General features: G+C 43.6%; 1 protein-coding gene across 1 annotated transcript; it reads right to left on the bottom strand.

Moving 5' to 3' along the window:
* Positions 1 to 249: 249 nt before the first annotated feature.
* Positions 250 to 1,248, bottom strand: LOC144930610 (olfactory receptor-like protein COR4). Its single transcript, XM_078853045.1, has one exon. The coding sequence runs from the start codon at positions 1,246 to 1,248 to the stop codon at positions 250 to 252; it is 999 nt and encodes a 332-aa protein (XP_078709171.1).
* Positions 1,249 to 19,478: the final 18,230 nt, after the last annotated feature.

Here is a 19,478-nt window from a genome sequence, read left to right as displayed (position 1 = left end):
TGGAGTTTTGTTAGTAGTGTAACTCATATAGATGTAGCTTAGATCTACTTACTGCGGGGTCCACACTTTGCTGAGTCTACAGAAGAAACTCTCCCTTTCATTCCCCTTACTCATCTCATTCTGGTGGAGTACCAGAGTCAATGGGAAAGCAATCGGGGTCGATCCAGTGAGTCTTCACTAGACCTGCTAAATTGTCCCCCAGTGGATCGATGGTCACAGCATTGATCCACCCCATAGTGGAGAAAATCCCTATGTGTGCAGAGCAGCCATTAAAGGATTTGGTTTTCCTATTAAGACACCCTTTGGGGGAAAATGGGCCCTCAATTTTGTCTCTATTGCTCTCCTCAGGGCATCCATCACATCCTTGTTCCTCAAGCTGTAGACGAGGGGATTCAGCATGGGGATCAGCACTGCGTAGAACACTGAGGCCATTTTGTCTGTGTCCAGCGTGTAGCTGGCACTGGGTCGGAAGTACATGAAGAGAATTGTCCCATGGAACATGGAGACGGCCGTCAGGTGGGAGGTGCAGGTGGAGAAGGCTTTGCACCTGCCGTTGATGGAGCGGATCTGCAGCACAGTTGCAATAATTAAGATGTATGAGATGAGGATGGTCCCAATGCTGATCACCTCTATCAGACTGCCAAAGAGGAAAACAAGTAGCTTGTTGACATAGGTGCCAGAAGTGGAGAGCTTTAGAAGTGGGTTGATATCACAGAAAAAATTATTCAGGAGATTGGAGTGGCAGTAGGATAATCTTAGCAAACCGCTCGCGTGTATCACAGAGGTCAGGAAGGCCCATAGATATGAACCAGCTGCCAGCCATAGGCAGTGCTTTGGTGACATGATGACTGTGTACAGCAGCGGGTTACAGATGGCTACATAATGGTCATACGCCATTACTGCCAGCAGAAGGCACTCAGAGATGACAAACAATATGAAGCTAAAATATTGGATGATGCAAGCTGTGCAGGAAATAGCTTTCCTCTTGGCTAAGAAGCTCATTAGCATCTTGGGAGCAATGACTGTGGAGTAACAGGCATCCATGAGGGACAAATTCTTGAGGAAGAAGTACATGGGGGTGTGAAGTCGGGGGTTGATCCTGATTAAAACCATCATCCCCAGATTCCACACCAGGGTGATACCATAGATCACTAGGAACATCGTGAAGAGCGGGACCTGCAGCTCTGGATGGTCTGTCAGTCCTGTGAGAATGAACTCGGTCACTGCCGAACAATTTCCTCCAGCCATCCATTCAGCCTTGGGTGCTCGCTGCGGGATCAACCATAAAGGAAGGCATTAGTTCTTATGCGAATGGTGTATGCTAATATAAAGAACTGTGGTCATATGCACAGTGACCCTTTGAGTCGTTTAATGGAACCTGTAACAACTGATGGGAAAACCCAGAACTCCTTCACTTCTTCTGAGGGAAAAAAATTCCTTTATCTCTACGAAAGTGCATTACCCTGCCATTTAGTCTGATTTACACATTTTGACCCTGATTCAGCTCATATTTTAATTTCACTGATCAGTGTAGGCTTAGGATCCGTGGATCTCCATTATACCTGGGAACAATAACATGGGTAGGAGGAAGACACAGTTTGCATCACACTGTATGGTTATTGGGTGACAGTTTCCAGCACCGAAATTTTCCTTCGTGTTTTTAAATCATTGGCTACCAGGCAGTACACAGGATGCACATACATTCATTGAGGAAATAATTCAAAAATGAAACTTCTAAATGTATCCCTTCTGGACACTACAGCCATGCTGACTAAGTCCTACAGCTTCTTGTTCTTTGGCTGCTGAAAAATTACCACACATACACTTCTAATGATCAGACTAAAAGTGTGTAGCCAGGCGTGAATATTTGTGAGAAAATTAACCACAGTGAACATATTTTCAGAAACATATATTTATAATGATAAGAAAAAAATGTTGTCTGAATAGATTTACCTTTTAACCTGTCTTTATAGAGATAAGAATAATAATATTCTATTATGATTAGTGAGTTGGGATCAAACTGCCTGTAAACCTGTTTCATCCTATGTCAATATCCTCACTGAACCTCTTTCCTCAGCCCATGTCACAATAGTGATTGCCAAATCATGAAATCGTTAATTGTATTTAGCTCATGTCACACATTCCAGTTTGTGAAATTATGAGAATGTCGTGGGTCTCATTCATAACACCCCTGGCAAGGTAAAAGGTAGAGAACATCGAGTATGATCAGAAGGTATGTATGTGTGGTATGTTTATTGTGGCCAAAGACGAAGAAAAAGTGTGTGTGCGTGTGTGTGTGTGTGTACATATTCATACACATGCCGTACATACACACATGTGTCATTTATTTCTTTACCCACTCTTTGGTTGTGGCCAAATAGCATGTAGGTCAGTCGGCATTCAGACAAATATTACAAATAAAATGATTATTTAACTTCAAAAGCAGCTTGGTTAATGTGCAGTTCTACAGAAGGTACCAAGGAAGAAGGACTTGACTTCTTTCATCAAATGCGTCCAAGCAAAGAACAATAGGTCATTTAAGCCTTAATCCTGTGTGGATCTTGCCTCAGTCTAGCAGAACATTTAGGCAGCTGCATTATCTTTTCATACAATCATAGAAACGTAGGGCCTGAAGAGGTCATCTAGACCATCCCCTACCACTTCTAAACCTTTCATCATTTTTGTTGCTGTCCTCTGAGCTGTCTCCAATCTATCTCCATCTTTCATGTAGTGGAGCACCCAGAATTTTAAGCATGTTGATTTCAATGGGGCTTCTTACATTCTTAAAGTTGCTTCAAGTTAAGCATGTGCTTATATGTTTCTTTGGACTGGGGGCAGCATGTTCAGTACCTTGCTGGTTTGAGCTTGTATTATGGGTGAGCTGAGAATTTGGGAAATGTCTGTAGATCCTAGAAGTGCTGTTAAGCAGAACTACAACGAAACTGGAGGGATTTGACAGCTCTATATAGCATAGTGTATGGATCCAGATGCTTAAGGGATACTAACATGATGCTTTAGGGCTTAAATGAATCTCTAACTATTAGAGTTCAGGGCGAGATGCGGGGAAGGGCTGATTATTCCACGTCTCACTATTAAAGGTCATTAAACCTTCTTTTGAAACATCTAGTACTAGCCACTTTCAGAGACAAGACACTAGATGGAGTTCAGGTCTGATCCAATCTGGCAATTACTGTGTGTTTATTCAGTGTTTCATAAAAAGACCAGTGAAGCCAAATGCCCCTGCAGACCAAATTCCTTCTCAAGAGAGACTCTGAACCAGAGATCAGATAGCTTAATAGAAATTTGCTATAATGTAACTATTTCCTACCCCCACTTTTAAAGGAAGAGCAGGATTGATGCTAAAAGAGCTCTTCTGTCTGTTCATACAGCTCAGATCTATCTATCTATCTGCAAGCAAAAAGTTCTCTCAAAAGAGGCTGTCGAATTCCCCTTTATATAATTGAAGGAAAGATGGAGTTTAAAACATCAGGGAAAAGACGAATGTAAACACAGTCTACATAATGCTCAGTAGAGCAACTGAGCTGGCCATATCACTGAAGGCCCATTCAATTCACGGAAATGATTTATTTTCATTGGACTCAGCTCACCACAACCAAACCTCCACACAGCAGTCAGAGAAAGAGCTGAGCCTTACACTGTGCCTTGAAAACGCAGAGGTCTGACCTGCGTACCCAGGGAAATGACCTCCAGGTTTAGAAGAGTCCCCAGTGAGAATGCTCAACCATCACTCCCCACATATTTAATCTTGTCCTCACTGAAGTCTATGGCAAAATTCACATTAGTTTCAGTGACCCAGGATTTCTTCTTAGGTGTAATATCCCCTCAATTTAGTGGATAGCTGCATTGGGCAATATCTGTGCTTGGGCTGAGTTTCTCATGACAGAGAACATGTCAATAATCCACTCAGAAAGTCACCCAAGGTATGGACTACGAGAGAGAAGTCATGTGAAAGACTCAGAACAATCTCCTTTCTGTTCTCACATCTTCTGATGTCCTCACCAGAGAGCAGTGCCCCTTCAAGAGTATAATTTTATCCTGAAAGAAAAATATGGCTGCATTTCAGATTCCAATAATTAACAAGTTGACTTCTGCAAATTTCTATCTTGGGCAAGGTAACTTGAAGAGAGTTTTTTCCCGATGTAAAAATAAAAGGAGAATTCAGTTCTATTGTAATGGTAATAATGTTCACTCCTACCTTCTGAGAGATGTTGTCTTTCATGATTTCAAAGTATAGGATGGAAGTATTTTTTAATGTTTGGCATAGCATCGTTTTGAGAGAGAATCCCTGTAGCACTTTTTAGATCTGATCATCAAGACAAGCATGGGCAGACTCATTAAAATATACCATATTTCTCTTGGGGACAGGGGATAATCACATGTAGATGCATTACCTTTAAAAGTTTTGCAAAGTTTTCTGCCACTGAGGAGCTATGGGCTCTGTGGCTGATGTAAAACCCATCCCCTGGCTCCCTGACCCAGCACCTGTCATATGAGGCAGGTTGGAGCAATCCAGGGGAAGGTCAAGGTATGGCCAGCCTTGCATTATTATGTGGTTATACTGTGCTGGTCCTGAGTAGTTTTGACATCATTCTCATCATTGATTCCCAAGGGGCTCTAACAGTGTGGCGGAGAGCATGACTTGTTCCCCGGTATGCAGCAAGCCTGGTCCAGCAATGGTACCTGCCATGTTCCATCCTGTTTGCCGGCCCAGGTTGCTACATGCAACGTATGATGCTGGTTTTCCAATTTATTTGAACTCTGGGGGCATGACCTTGTGCCTGTGTAACTTTGCACCCAATTAAATGTGACTTATGAATGGTTCTGAACAACCGCCTTCTAACCAGGTTGGAGTTTAGAACTTGAAACATCAGGAAAGAAGGTGGGTGCACAAATTCAGGGTTCCCGTTTGGCCCTGTTGTAGAGGAGTCTCCTCCCAAACCCCACTCCTCCCCTGCTCATGACCTCCTCCCAAGCATCCCCTGGTGGCCTGTGTCTATCTGTAGCACCCTGCAATCCATCTCTCCCTCCTCCAGACTCCACAGCTGCACTCACAACAGATCAGTCTCACTGGCCCTTCCAGCTGGGTTTTATTTATTTTCCAAGAGACAACAAACCAAAAGGAGAAGAACAGCATAAGGCAAATTTGCTGCTGGCCTTAGTCTCTGCTCTTGGGGTCTTTCCTCCAAGGTTATTAGGCCAGACTCTGTCTCTAGCCCTCCTTGCTGCTCCTTCCTTTCTCTGCAGCTCCTGCAATTCTCTCAGCCACTTCCTCTTCTGCTCCCAGATGATCAGTAAGAGAATCAGCTGATCTGTGTTCAGGTGGGCCTTCTTAGCCACTAGGGTTGGCTGAGCTCAGGCCTCCAGTCCTTAAAATGCCAAACCACCCCAGTACAGGACTATTCACAGAGACAGGCCATAATCAGCAATCTTGTCCTTTTCTACATCACCTCCCTCCCTTTCTGCTTTACCAGTACAGCTAGCACCAATACCATGGGTGTTTCTTTCTCCCATTCTATTCTTTGTGTCTTTCCATATTGTTCCCTCTGCATGGAACATCCTCACCACACAACTTCCCCAATGCACCACCCTTTCTTTACTAATAAATAATAATAATTAAGTATAAATGACTTCAAAAGAAAGAGAGAAAAAGTCCTTACACATGCTGGTTTCTCTGTATGTGTCCGTCTTCCTTAGATCATGAGGTCTTTGTATTAGGGAGTGTCTTTAGTTTTTCTGTCTTGTAAAGTACACACTATTGACACTAAACAGACAAATAATAGATATGTCACAAACAAAAAAAATACCCTTTGTCATAAAGGTTGGTCTCATCAGTGTTGTTAGCCTTAAAAAATAGAAAATACACAAAGGATTAAAAGGTTTCAAAGTCAAGCACTTTCAAGTTAGGAAATACCACAATGAGCGTTGCCCACACCACATTAAGTCTGCAATAAATAAGGCAGGGATCCTACAGACAACAGACTCCTTCAATACACAGCCCCAGAGCAGAAAATCTTGTGCACTGAATAAGGCAGGGTCCTGACGGGAAAAAAACAACATGGGATGATGTAACTAAAATCTACATCATCACGCAAAGGCACAAGATGACTGAATTAAGGGTGCCAGGGCAACACTTATTTGGACATTTGCTAACCTGAGAATGCTAAAAGTTGTAACCTTTTAATCCTTTTTAAAACCTTGACTTTGTATATCCGAATTATTTGACAGCTTAATTTATTATTGAAAGCTAAACTAAGAAACATTAAATGAAGGGGTTTTGGTTTGTTAATTTCCTTAGTTTTTTTAATAGAAAAAAAAACTATTATATAAGTGCTGTTTAAACAATGAACCTCTTAATCATCTGCTGTTTTCAGTATATATTTTATTGCCATTCTTATCTTTGTGAAGGTCCCTTTTCACCACTCAGTGCTGTGTTGAACACAGTATTGAAAATAATTAAATTAAACTATATTAAAACAAAACTCATTTTATGGACTTGAGTTTCCGTGAAAGTTCTAAGCTCCAATCCTCAATTTGTAAGAAGCAGATAAACAATATCCAAGAAAAAGAGCTGGATCTTTGCATATCACTTTCACCTAGCCCTTCTAAGGAAAGTAACACACACTGGCCCTTTGAGAAGAAACACTGTACCGTAACACAGTACAAACCCAAATGAGCGCAGCAGGCGGCTGCCCTGCTTATCCAAATCTGGTCCTGTTTCATTACAAACTTCCTTTCTGTGAGGATGTTCTGGTCATAAGGGGACAATCAGTTGTCAAAGGTAGCTGTTGCCGTGGCAGCCAGGGGCTAGTCATTCTCCCCAGGTGTGACAAGGAGCTGGAGGCAGGGAGCGCTGAGTGGTGGATTATCTCTGATGTCACAATGCTACTGCTCAGGCAGCACCAGTGGGCAGCAAATGTGCAGTGTGTGTGTGTGTGTGGGGGAAATAGGCTTTCCCAGTGCTCCTGTTTCCCCACATTTCCTAAAGAAACCTACAACATAACACCGAATGCACATTAGTGATTGTTCCACACACATGCTAATTAGTAGCTGAAATTTGATTCAAATTCCCCATGGCATGTTTAGAACTCAGTGTTCCAAAACAAGGGGAGACCTTGTAAAACAGAAAATTTGGATGCTCTGGTGTATTTGTGGTTGTGTTAAAATTGAATACTGCGACTTTAAATTTTGGGCACGGTTCCTGGACCTACTTGCCTGCTAGACAGCTCAGTGGGGGCGTAGCAGCAGTCAGTCAGCAGGTACCCAGTGAATTGTGCCTCTCTGTTATAGACAGTAGCTTACATTCTCTCCTTCTGATTTTGGGGCTCTTGTGTGTTATTGTTCTTTCTGGAAGTTTGCAATGTCTTGCAAACTTCTCTGCTTGTGTGCCACAAAACCTAAGAGACGCAGTCTCATTAAAAAATGAAATAAAATTCTGCAGCCAAAAGTCCTAACTTCCCCCAGACTAATTTCCGCCTACTCTTACTCACACCTTCTTATCAACTGTTTGAAATGGGCCACAACAAAAGTGATTTTTCCTCCCTTGGTATCCTACTCTTAATTCAATTGTCTCGTTAGACTGACCTCCCACTTGGTAAGGCAATGCCCATCCTTTCATGTGCTGTGTATTTATACCTGCTACTGTATTTTTCACTCCATGCATGTGATGAAGTGGGTTCTAGTCCACGAAAGCATATGACCAAATAAACTTGTTAGTCTCTAAGGTTCCACAAGGACTCCTCATTGTTTTTGCTGATACAGACTAACATGGCCACCACTCTGAAAAAAATTGAAAGTTTTCCAGGAGAACATTTGTTTTCAGCTGGGAAATGTTGATTCCTTGAAATTGACACATTCCTTGGGAACACGACCATCTCAATGACATTTTCTTTGGTGGGGGTCCCGACCAAAATGGGATCATGGGGGAGTTCAGAACTTGTTGTGGGGGGGTCACAGCATTGCCACGCTCACTTCCGTGCTGCCTTCAGACCTGGACTCTGAGGGCAGCAGCCAAGAATCTTTCTGAAGTTAGAGGAGGTTCTAAGATGTGCGAGTGGGTCCCTGCTTCTGAGAGCAGCTCAGCTGGGGACTCCTACTTACTAGTCCCCTGGCAAATTAAGACAAGGGCCAATTTGGTGGCATCCTTAAGAATGGACCCCTGAGCCCCAGAAGGAAGTGCAAGGGAAGCCCTGAGCCCCAGCTGCAGATGCCGGGCAGAAGCCCCGAGCCCAGGCACCCAGAGTGTGAGCAGAAGTGGGTAGGGGCATGAAAGTCCTGAGTTCAGCACCCCAGCCCTAGCTGCAGCCACGGGGTCAGAAGCCCTGAGCCCAGGCACCCAGAGATGTGACTGGAGCAGAAGTTGCCAAGGCCAAACCCCTGAGCCCAACGCCGGGCTGATGCAGTGCACTCTCTTCTGCATGCCTCTGGTGCGTCTGATATCCCCAGCCCAGCAGACAAACAGCTAGGAGGACCCTGCTGGTTTCTCCTGGCTTGGGGGATTCCAGGAGAGATCGGATTTCATGGGGCAGGGCTACTTCGATCTAGCCAAGAAAGGCACAACAGGAACCAACGGCTGTCAGTTGAAGCCAGATAAATTCAAATGAGATGTAAGGCACACATTTTTGACAGTGAGGGAGACTAAACCCTGGAACAAATTACCCAGGGAAGAGGTGGATTCTCTGTTTCCTGGTATCCTCACATCACAACTGGTTATCATTCTGGAAGGTGCCATGGGACCATTTCGTGAAGTACAAGCAATTGGGCTTAATATTGGGGTAAGCGTGTGAAATTTCATCGCCGGTGAAATAGAGGCTGGATTAGGAGATCAAATAGTTTCACAGTCTATGTCTGTATGGAAAACCCAGTGTGGGGTGAGGAATAGACTCTGCTGTTTTACTGGGTGGTCTGCTTGCTCCCCAGAATCAATAATGAGCAAGTGGGGTGATCCAGGGTGCAGCTCAAACATCCAGCCAGGCTGGCCAGGGGCAGACATCAGGCCTGCAAGGGAAAGGTGAGTGTGGCAGTGACTTCACAAAGGGCTTTGGCAGGAACTCAGCCTATTGGGCAAAGATGATGAGGTGGGTGTGACCCCACAGAGCTCCCTTGACAACAGCCCGGCAGGACAGGGGTGCGGGGCAGGGGGAACCTCGGAGACCCCTGTAGCCTTGCTGCAGCAAGCCTCCATCTCACGGTCTCTTAGTGGGGACCAAGAGACGGTTGGTGTGGAGGAGATTCTCCGGGATTTTTTTCATTACTGTGTTGATTTTGTGGAAAGCAATCATCATCTGTGTAGAAGGTAAGAAAAAATATAGGCTCTAAGTAGAAGATGGGGGACCCTATCCTAGTAGATTCAAAGGCATCCCCACCCTCCCAGTGAAAAAGTTTTTCCTAATATCCAAGCCTTCCACACTGCAACTTGAGATCATTGCTCCTTGTTCTGTCGTCTGCCAGCTCTACGAATTTCATGAGAATCAAACTTTCATTAGGAAAATAATTCAAAAATACAAATACAAAAAACTTGGAGTGAAATCAGTCCATCCTGATCTTTAGTATCTCATGGTGTGAAGTGACCTCTCCAAGGTCACACCGATCAATGTTGGCGAGAGCTGGGAATAGGACTGGTTTCTACAGGAGTGCCCTCCCCACAGGGGCAGCTTTGCTTTCTGCCCTTCGTCCTCTCCTTCCCTCTTGGCCCGTCTTCAAAGGGGGCTCTGAAAGGGAAATGAGCAGGGGTTTCCCCCCTCTCTGTCTTCCAGGCACTGGGATCTGTCCATGTCACCTACAGCAATGCAGCCTGCAGCTGGCCTAGCTTGGGGAGCCACGACCTTATCCTGTGAAAGCGGGAGGTGATGGATCTCAGGGATGCTGAGATGGAAAACCACATACCTCACCTGGAGGTAGGAGCCACCCATTCCCAGGTTGTCCCGAGGAGCCACAATTCCTCCAGCAGCTGGGGAAGGGTACAGTGATAAGTTTATCAAAGGTAGGAAAGGATCATGTAAGAAGAAGGTCTAAGAGAAGAGAAGAGTCAGCTAGGCTCTGTATTTGGGCTTGGCAGGGCTCAAGAGAAGGGACAGGGGCTGTTAGAGGGTAATGGATGTCAGAGGTGGGGGCAAGGCCTGAAAAGTTCAGCTACGTTAGATCAATTGTGCCAGAGAATCACCAGTTGAGGTGACTGAAAGCTCTGAACTAGGGCTGGCTAAAGTCATCCTCCTCAGATAGCAACATCCCAAAAGTCTGCAGAAGCTCAGCCTCTGAGGTGAATGCTGTGGCCCAAACCTCTCTGCTCTGTACCTCAAAGGATTCCCACTGGCTGTTTCAATCCAGGATGAAAATTATGCCAAAGTCTCTCAGCACCTGTGCAGTGAAGTGCCACTTAAACCCGCTGTGATGCACTGACTGTCTGCACAGGGTTGAATTTCACCCATTCAGAGAGTAAGGAAATAATTGTCTGAAGGCCTTTTTCTGCTCAGATGTGGTTCTAGGGGGAAAGAACCATGGGGATTTTTAACCTGTATGGCTCCCAGGACTGGTGCTGCAATGATGCACAGAAGTGCTGATGCACTGGATTCCTCCCCCCCCCCACCCCCGCTATTAATCTACTCTCTTCCTCTCTTTTGACTGGTATTGTAAGGGCACCCCGTGCTTCATGGGGGCATTCTTGAGTGGGCAGATTGCATCAGACCTGCACCGGATAAACAATAGTGAATGAAATATGCAGACACTAAAGTTCTGCAGCCAAATTCTCAGAAACTTACCTCTTCAATGTAGAATCAGGATTTTGTGTTTAATTTATTTTTTGAAGGTGCTAAGCAGATGCTACCCTGTAATAAGAGGAAACAGAAGCAAAGACGGAAAGAATGTTACTTAAACCAATGAACAGATGCAGAGAGTGGAAACACAGCAAAGCAAACAAATGAATTCTGTGAATAAATAACCTGAAAGCAAATGGAGGAGAAAACCTCATCCGGGTAATTGTGGTTCTTGGGATAAAGATCAGGTTCCTGGTGTGTAATCTGGCTGAGATCCTGCCTTTTCCCTGGATCTCAGACCTGGGCTTCACACGTCATTCTCCTTATTTTATTCCGAGGGAAAAGGATCCCCAAAGGAGGTGTGAGGATCTTAGACTCTAATGTCTGCAAGAAGCTTCAGCCACCTTTACTGGTAGAAGTCACTGTCTTTCCTACAGTGCCACGAGTACCCTTTCTACTCTCCAGGCCTGCTCCCTGCAGCAGGACAGAGACACCCCTTAACTCCCCGAGTCCTGATTTCCTGCCATTCATGGGGCTGGGGGCTTGCATTGCCCCTACCCCTGCCATCAGATACTTTTCCAGTGGGAATCTCCCTAGAGCAGGGGAGAAATCTGTTCTTCCCTTAGAACCAGTCTGCTCAGTAAATCAAGCCACACTGACCGCATCTTGGCTGCTTTGTTTATCCACGATTAGTGGTATCTTTGGAAATGCCTTCATGTGTGGGGGAGTGAGGTGGAGCGGGGGATACGGAAGCTCCAGCAGATTCCCCTGAAGAACACCACCCTGTCTTTCTCTGGTCAGGCTCGGGTTCGCCATCCATTGTGGAGGTGAAGACCAGAGGGGAGCTGCTGGATTGACTGTGATATGCCATGTCCTTGTGTGGATGAAGGACCTACATCTCAGGGATGGCTAGCAGCAGACATAAGACTTGTGTCCAGGAATAGTCTGAACAACCTACACTGATAGGTAAGTAAAGTCATGGCCACACGTAGACTCCACAGGAATTGGGGGGGATTGAACCAGGGTCCTTCAGCACAAACTCTGCTCACTCATTGTCAACCAATCCAGCTCCACCCACTAGACCTCACCCCCTTCCAGAGTCACAGAACCCAGGAGCCCTAAGTCTCAGACCCGTGCCTCACATCACAAGGCCACTAGGACCCAGAGTGTAGAAAATTGTGTCTGCTGCTGGTGCATGTGGATTCTCTCTGCTCGAGATGCACAGAGAGGGTGGAGTGCTGTGCTGGAGGAAGGAGGGCACAAGAGACATAACAGGCAGGCAGGAGAAAAGGTGAGAGAGAATGACAGAAAGCAGCAGGAGCTGCAGGGAGAGAGAGGAGGAGGAGCCTCTTATGTACCTCTCTAGCATCCCCAGGAGCCTGGACTGATTAACCCCAGCTTCTCAGGGAGCTTCCTGTTTCCTGCTGCTTACCTGAACCCACTTGAGGAGAACAGGAAGTCAGCTTTGAGCCAGTTAGGCCCTTAAGACACTGATTTCTTCCCTCACTCAGGCCCTGCTACCAGCCTGCTTATTTGTCCCCTTCAACTGAGTGTTGAGAGCCACTATAGCTGGCACAGAACAGCAGTCATGAGTGAAAGAAGAAAACGTCCCTCTGAGGCAGCATTCAGAAAAAGAGAAATGCTTCTTTTACTTTCTTTATCTAAGCAGGAAGGAGCTCTCCTGAGATACGTAGACACAAATGTTCACAGTGAGCCTTCCAGTCCCAGTGAGGATGTGAGTGGTGAGGAGATACCTGATCTTCCAGTTAGTCAGAGTGCAGGTGACCTGGCAGCTACTGCAGCGTCCCTATCTGCATCTCCAATGGATGTAACCATGCACGTTCCTGAAGAAAAGTGTAGATCAGAGAAGAGTGTGGTGGAGGCGCAAGAAACTGCTGCTGCTGATTTGAGTTCCTTAAGTCTACATGATCCAAGACTGTGGACCCATTTGAGCAGTAGCCTGAGGGACTTCCTTGTACTGCTTGGGCCACAGCAAGTGAAAAACTTCATGTTCCCAAAAAGACAATGAAAATAGTAGTTCCCATCCAACACATTACTGGCATGAAATCCCCAATGGTGACAAAGTGGAGAGGCCAGGACTTATGTATTCAAAAATCGAGAATGCTGCACACTGTTTTTGTTGCAAACTCTTCCGATCTAATGTTCCAGCCATGTTGGGTTCTACAGAAACAAAGGACTGGAAAAATCTGGCTAGAAATCTGGCTAGAAATCTGCTGGAAAGAGCTTGAGATGAGACTAAGGCTAAAGGCCACCATAGATGATCAGCATCAAGAGAAGATTGCATCAGTCTCTCTCTACTGGCAAAATATTCGGAAAAGGCTTATTGCCATTGTGAGAATGCTTGCTACATAAAACCTAGCACTGCGTGGCATTTCAGATCAGCTCTATGTGCCAAACAATGGAAACTTCCTTAAAATTATGGAACTGATGGCTGAGTTTGGTGCTGTACTCCAGGAGCTTCTAAGAAGTGTCATCACCCAAGAAATGTACACACACTACTGCCTTGGAAAACAATTCAAAATGAGATCATACAGTTACTGGCAACAAAAGTCAAATGGGAGATTGTGGGAGATCTTAACTCAGCAAGATATTATCCTGTTATTCTGGACTGCACACCTGACATCAGCCATACGGAACACATGCCTTTAATGGTGACTGTTATGTGCAGGCCACAAAATCTCACCCACCTACTCCTGCAATAAACCTGTCACCTGTGTCTGAGCTATTGAAGTCCTCAAATCATGGTTTAAAGACTTCAAGGTGCAGAGACGCCTCCAGCAAGTGACCCGTGCCCTATGCTGCAGAGGAAGGCGAAAAACCCCCAGGGCCTCTGCCAATCTGCCCAGGGGGAAAATTCCTTCCTGACCCCAAATATGGCGATCAGCTGAACCCTGAGCATGTGGACAAGACTCACCAGACAGATACTAAGGAGAATTCTTTTCACGGTAACTCACATCCCATCCAACATCCCATCCCAGGCCACTGGGCCCCATCTACCACAAATAGTCAAAGATCAATTAATTGCCAAAATCATGTTAACCCATCATACCATCTCCTCCATAAATTTACCAAGCTTAATCTTGAAGCCAGCTAGGTCTTTTGCCCCCACTGCTTCCCTTGGAAGGCTGTTCCAGAACTTCACTCCTCTGATGGTTAGAAACCTTCGTCTAATTTCAAGTCTAAACTTCCTGTGGAAGTAAGAAAAAGGGATTTAAGTGCAGCCATCTTAGTTCTGTTGAAAACAAAGCAAAAGTCAGGCTAACTCTAACGCAAAACTTATAAAGGCAAAACTGGTGTAAGCGTATAAAAATTGCAAAGCAAAGCTGGTTTTAACCTTGTCTTAAAATAACAATAAACTGTAATTATTTAACATTTTTGCCACAAATAAAATATAAAAAAGTATAAACAAAACAAAGCTTTATTATTACATAAACAATAAAAAGCTATAAATACTTGCTTTACATTGTTTATACTTTAAAAAATTGCCTAAGGACACTCTGTCCAAACGGCCGTCTTCCTTCTTGCAATTGCCTAAACATAAAATGTCTCTAACTTGTTGCATCCAAACTAAAAGTAAGAACTTGTTTTCTTCTACAATTTAGTGCCGTGATTCGGATAGCAACGCCTGGCTAAAACAGCAGCAACTATGACAAACCATTCCCCTTCAAACCCCAAAGCGCCAAACAAAAGGTAAAAAACCTTTAAAAATCTCTACTGGGGTATAAAAACAAAAAGTAACCAAGGGGCCGCCTGTCCCTTTGGGCTCACGCCATGCAAATTTATTTATTATGCATCAAGGCCAAATGGAAAGTGGTGCTGAAAAACTTTTTTCCGCGCCCCAATATAAGGTTGAGGTCAAACCTAATGAACGCTAAAAAAATTTGCTGCCTCAATAAGGGTGTATTACGTCCAAACTTAAAAGATTAAGGTTACAGTTTAAAAAATAGCATCTAAATATTAAATAAATAAATAAATAAATAAAAGTAAATAATAAATGTGTAAAAAGTAAATGCCCGTATCCAGATCTGGGACTTAAGCTAACTTCAGGCACACCAGGGCCCTCACTCTCTAAGTAAAATAGTTCTAAACATAATGGGGGGGGGGGTGAGCCAAACCTCATGACCCAGCAAACAGTGCAAAAAAGTAAAAGCCTTTCCTTCTTATCAGCTGCTACCCCGCAAACCCTTTCCCTAAAGTATGTAAAAATCTTTTTAGCTTATAAGCCGCAACGCAGCAAACAAAATAAAATAGTTTCCCCAGTTTATAAGCCGCTAAGTGAACAAAATACTCCCTTGTGTAATTAAAATTAAAATGTTTACATAATAATCCCTCTAAACGATTCCCACTAAAAGGTACCATCAATTTAAATAAAATCATACACCCCAAAAAAAGCTACAAAAACCTCCATAAGTCTCAAGTTGTTAAGGAAAAGTTAGCACATGTGACTCCATTTTGGTTTGGGGCCCACCATTGTTTACGTGCCAGCACATCATACACCAGGAGGAGTGATCCTTAGATACTGAATCGCTGTGAAAATCCTCCTCCTTGTCTCCAGCCTGCCTTGACTCCCTGTATCTGTTTTTTTGTCAGTCCCTAACTCCCTGTCTCTTGGCCTTGATGTGAGGCCTCCCATCCTGATAATAAAGGTTACTGATGCATGGCTTTAGGACCATGCTGTGTAATTGACATACTGGTATAGCATGAGGAATGCACCAAGCAGGGATAGGTGGTAGATAAGAAAAGGGTTTGTTTATTGGCTAAGGTTTCCGATGCACGAGGGCAACATGCTTTGCTAAAAAGTATATAACCTTTGTATAATCTGTATTCGGGGTCCCCTCCTGGCTAGCAGGGGGGCACCACACTCGAGCGTAATAAACTTAGTGTCTTTTGGGAACTCTGCAGTTGTGAATTTTGTTTCTGTGCCTCAGCCTAGATTCGAACTGTGCGTGACCTATCAGGTATAATTCGCAGCATTTGTGTGCGTGTCCTACCAGGTGTAATTCGTAACAAAGTGCAAAAGCTAAAAAACTCCCCGCCCCAAATTAAAAACTCAAGTACAAAATTTAAAAACTAAATGTAATGCAACCAAATGCCTCCCTACCCAAACTATATTGTTAACCCTCTCAGCTCTTTCATATCCCCAATTAGTTAAAGCTAAATGCAAAAAAAAAAAAGCGGGGGGGGGGGGGCACGGGGAAGGCTTAATTTAAAAATTCAGTTTGGCCTAAAAATATAAAAAAGCTTCCCTGCATTCAAAAATCAAACAGAGACCAAGCCAAGCACAAAAAACTGCTTTCAGCCCCAGCTGGCTGTAAAAAAATTATAAACACTCATAAAACAAAAGCAAATAAGTTGCAAAACTAAAATTACATTTGCAAAGATTGGCCGCCCGGTAAAACCCAACAGTCTGCCTTTACAACCCTAAAGCCAGAATGGTTTGAAAACGCTAAAAAGGCCACAAACAGCCGGCCTAAACTAAAATACCAAGCAAAGATCTCTAAAAGAAATGCCCCAAAAAACCCAGGGCATAAAAATACCTCCCAAAAGGAAAAACAAGTTACAAAATTTTGCAACGTACCTCTGAACAATCTATACACAAAACAACCTACCATCCACCTCTCTCTCTCTATCTTTCTCTCCTACCCCCGAGGCTGGCCAGCCCGGGCAGCGTATAAAAGTGGGTCAGGGTTTAAGTATTACCATTTTTTCTTCCTTTAAGTAACATAAAAGCAGTTCCCACACTCACCACTGTATTATTTTATGATTAAAGATTTAAAAATCAGTCACATGGTGTGTGCTCTTCATCTCCGCCCCTGCGATCCTGTGGTCTTAGCCTAATTAACTAAGGCACAAGCAAATTGGTAGCAAAAAATCTGAGACAGTTTAAGAAAAAATTGCAAAGGGAAAAAGCCCTGAGCAGTGCACACCATCTATCTGTTTTATCCTTGTTATTTTACGTTTGCTTTGTTTGGCACTGTTGGTATTACAGGTTAAAAATTGCATAATTAAAAATAAGCCCCACTCTCCATTGTAGTATGCCTAAAAACCAAAAAACGGTTTAGCATTCCGCTCTCCACCCCAGGCTGCAAACAAAGGGTGCAGGTGGGTCTACCCCAAGTCATAGCAAAACTAAGCAATAAAAAAAAATTAAAAAATATGTGTACCCAACAGCTCAAAAAAATGAAGCAACTAAAAGCATAAATCACTATCCAAGCAGCAACTCAAACCTCCGAACAAAACAAGTTGCAAGCCTTAAAACAAAACTTCCAAGCAAAAAAAGCGGAACGCGCCCGCCTGAAAGCCCTGGCTAAGCAAGTACCAGCCCTTCAGGAACATGTGAAAATTTAACCATGTGTGCTCAGCATATGCCTCAATGGCCGTGTGTCTGCCGTAAAAAACATGAAACAGTGACAACGCCAATTGGCCATGCGTTCTGCCCAGGTGGCCAGCCTCACATGCCACCACTCGGGTAGCCCTTAGAAATAAAAAAGTTTCCAAAAAAATAACCCAAAGAGGTGGGGGCTAGTTAAAAAGTCCACCCTCCTTGCTAAAGTGGTAGTAAAACAAGGCTTGTGCCCATAAAAAGGAACGGTTCAGCAAAAAAAGCAAAATCGGGCCCAAGCAAGCAACACAAAATTGTCTTTAAAAAAGTTAAAAACTTTAAAAGCATAGCTAATTATATTCATCAAAAATTTAAATCCCTAAAACAATAATTAAAATCGTAAAATCTAAGTTGATTCATTTTAAACAATAAGTAATTTTAAAAAACTAAAGTTAACTATATAATTGTTAAAAAAATTAAGCAGTTAAATTTTATAAAATGCTGAAAAAAAAAAGAAATTCTTGGTTTCTTTGCAGACAGTCTAAAAAAAAAATTGGCCCTTTCCCAAAAAAAGTCTGCAAATAAATCCAGGCAAAAAAAAAAAAACGATTTAATTAAAATCATTTAGCCATAAACATTTTAGTCAAATGAGCTAAAATACATAAGGGGATTTATTAAAACCTAACTGCCCCAAGAAAAAAGTGGGAGCTTAAAATGGGTCCAAGCAGCCCGAAAATCTGCAGAACACTGCCAGGCATTAATAAAATGTGTTAGGTCTCTGTATTCACAGGGAAAAAAAGTCCTGCTCCAAGAAACCTCAACCAACCTGCCATTGGTTAAAAACCAGGTAAATGGGTCTACGTACAGGTCCATCAAACACAAAACTGCCCTGGCTCCACCCTAAAAAGGCCCTTAGCAAGTCCTGCTGACTACCAACACTGCTGTAAAGTGCCAAGAGCTCACTGCCTGAACCCATGCTTCTCCCTGCAAAAAAGCCCCTCGGCCTCAAAATAACTCCACTTCAACTACTAATCAGCCTGTCCCTCCTTCTGGTATTGCTTTTCCTCCTTCTGGACAGCAAAAAACAAACAAATAAACAAACAAAAGCAACAAGGTGAAGTGCTAGTAACCTCTCCCTTGTCCACTAACGAAATTACCATACAGCCAGCATTTGCTAAAAAAACCAACCCACTGCAGGGTAACGTGCTGGTAACCTCTCCCCTGCATGGTACTAAACCACAACTGCTTCAAAACAACAAACAACAACAACTAAAAGGTTGCTCTGCCAAAACTGCCCAAATCCAAAAATTCCTAACTACAAAAAAAATTAAAAAGTAACCCTGGTAAAAAAACAAAAATTATACACTGGCCAAAAAACCTTGTAAAACCCATGCTTAAAAATGTAGTATTAATTAAATGTGGAGCTTTATTCCACAGGCTGCGCCCTGTATTTTTAAATAAGTATCTTCAGCATGTATTGTCCTTTCTGATTGGCTGTTAAATAACAAATACCAAAAACACCTTGTTGCCACTGCCCCCGCCATTTTCTCCACTATACTATCACCCCGTAACACATCCAAGTACAGACAATACCATATAGTCTAACATCCAATGGTCAAGGCCTTCCCACTTTAGTAACTTATTTAAACAATAAGGATGACCTAATTGACCTGAAGGATGACCCAACACTCTCACAAATCTTGGCAGACAGGCCAGTCCTTGCCTACAGACAGCCCCCCAACCTGAAGCAAATACTCACCAACAACCACATACCACACAACAGAACCACTAACCCAGGAACCTATCCTTGCAATAAAGCCCGTTGCCAACTGTGTCCACATATCTATTCAGGGGACACCATCACAGGGCCTAATAACATCAGCCACACTATCAGAGGCTCGTTCACCTGCACGTCGACCAATGTGATATATGCCATCATGTGCCAGCAATGGACCTTTGCCCTGTACATTGGCCAAACTGGACAGTCTCTACGTAAAAGAATAAATGGACACAAATCAGATGTCAAGAATTATAACATTCATAAACCAGTCGGAGAACACTTCAATCTCTCTGGTCACGCGATTACAGACATGAAGGTCGCTATCTTACAACAAAAAAACTTCAAATCCAGACTCCAGAGAGAAACTGCTGAATTGGAATTCATTTGCAAATTGGATACTATTAATTTAGGCTTAAATAGAGACTGGGAGTGGCTAAGTCATTATGCAAGGTAGCCTATTTCCCTTTGTTTTTTCCTACCCCGCCCCCCCAGACGTTCTGGTTAAACTTGGATTTGTGCTGGAAATGGCCCACCTTGATTATCATACACATTGTAGAGAGAGTGGTCACTTTGGATGAGCTGTTAC

This window comes from Lepidochelys kempii, chromosome 6 (genome assembly GCF_965140285.1).
Source record: "Lepidochelys kempii isolate rLepKem1 chromosome 6, rLepKem1.hap1, whole genome shotgun sequence".
In the NCBI taxonomy this organism is placed as follows: Eukaryota; Metazoa; Chordata; order Testudines; family Cheloniidae; genus Lepidochelys; species Lepidochelys kempii.
Note: the sequence above shows the minus strand (reverse complement) of the source record. Positions and strands in the feature narration are given on the sequence as shown.

Coding starts and splice junctions, on each gene's coding strand:
- LOC144930610 (XM_078853045.1), bottom strand. CDS start 1,248: ATGGCTGGAGGAAATTGTTCGGCAGTGACCGAGTTCATTCTCACAGGA.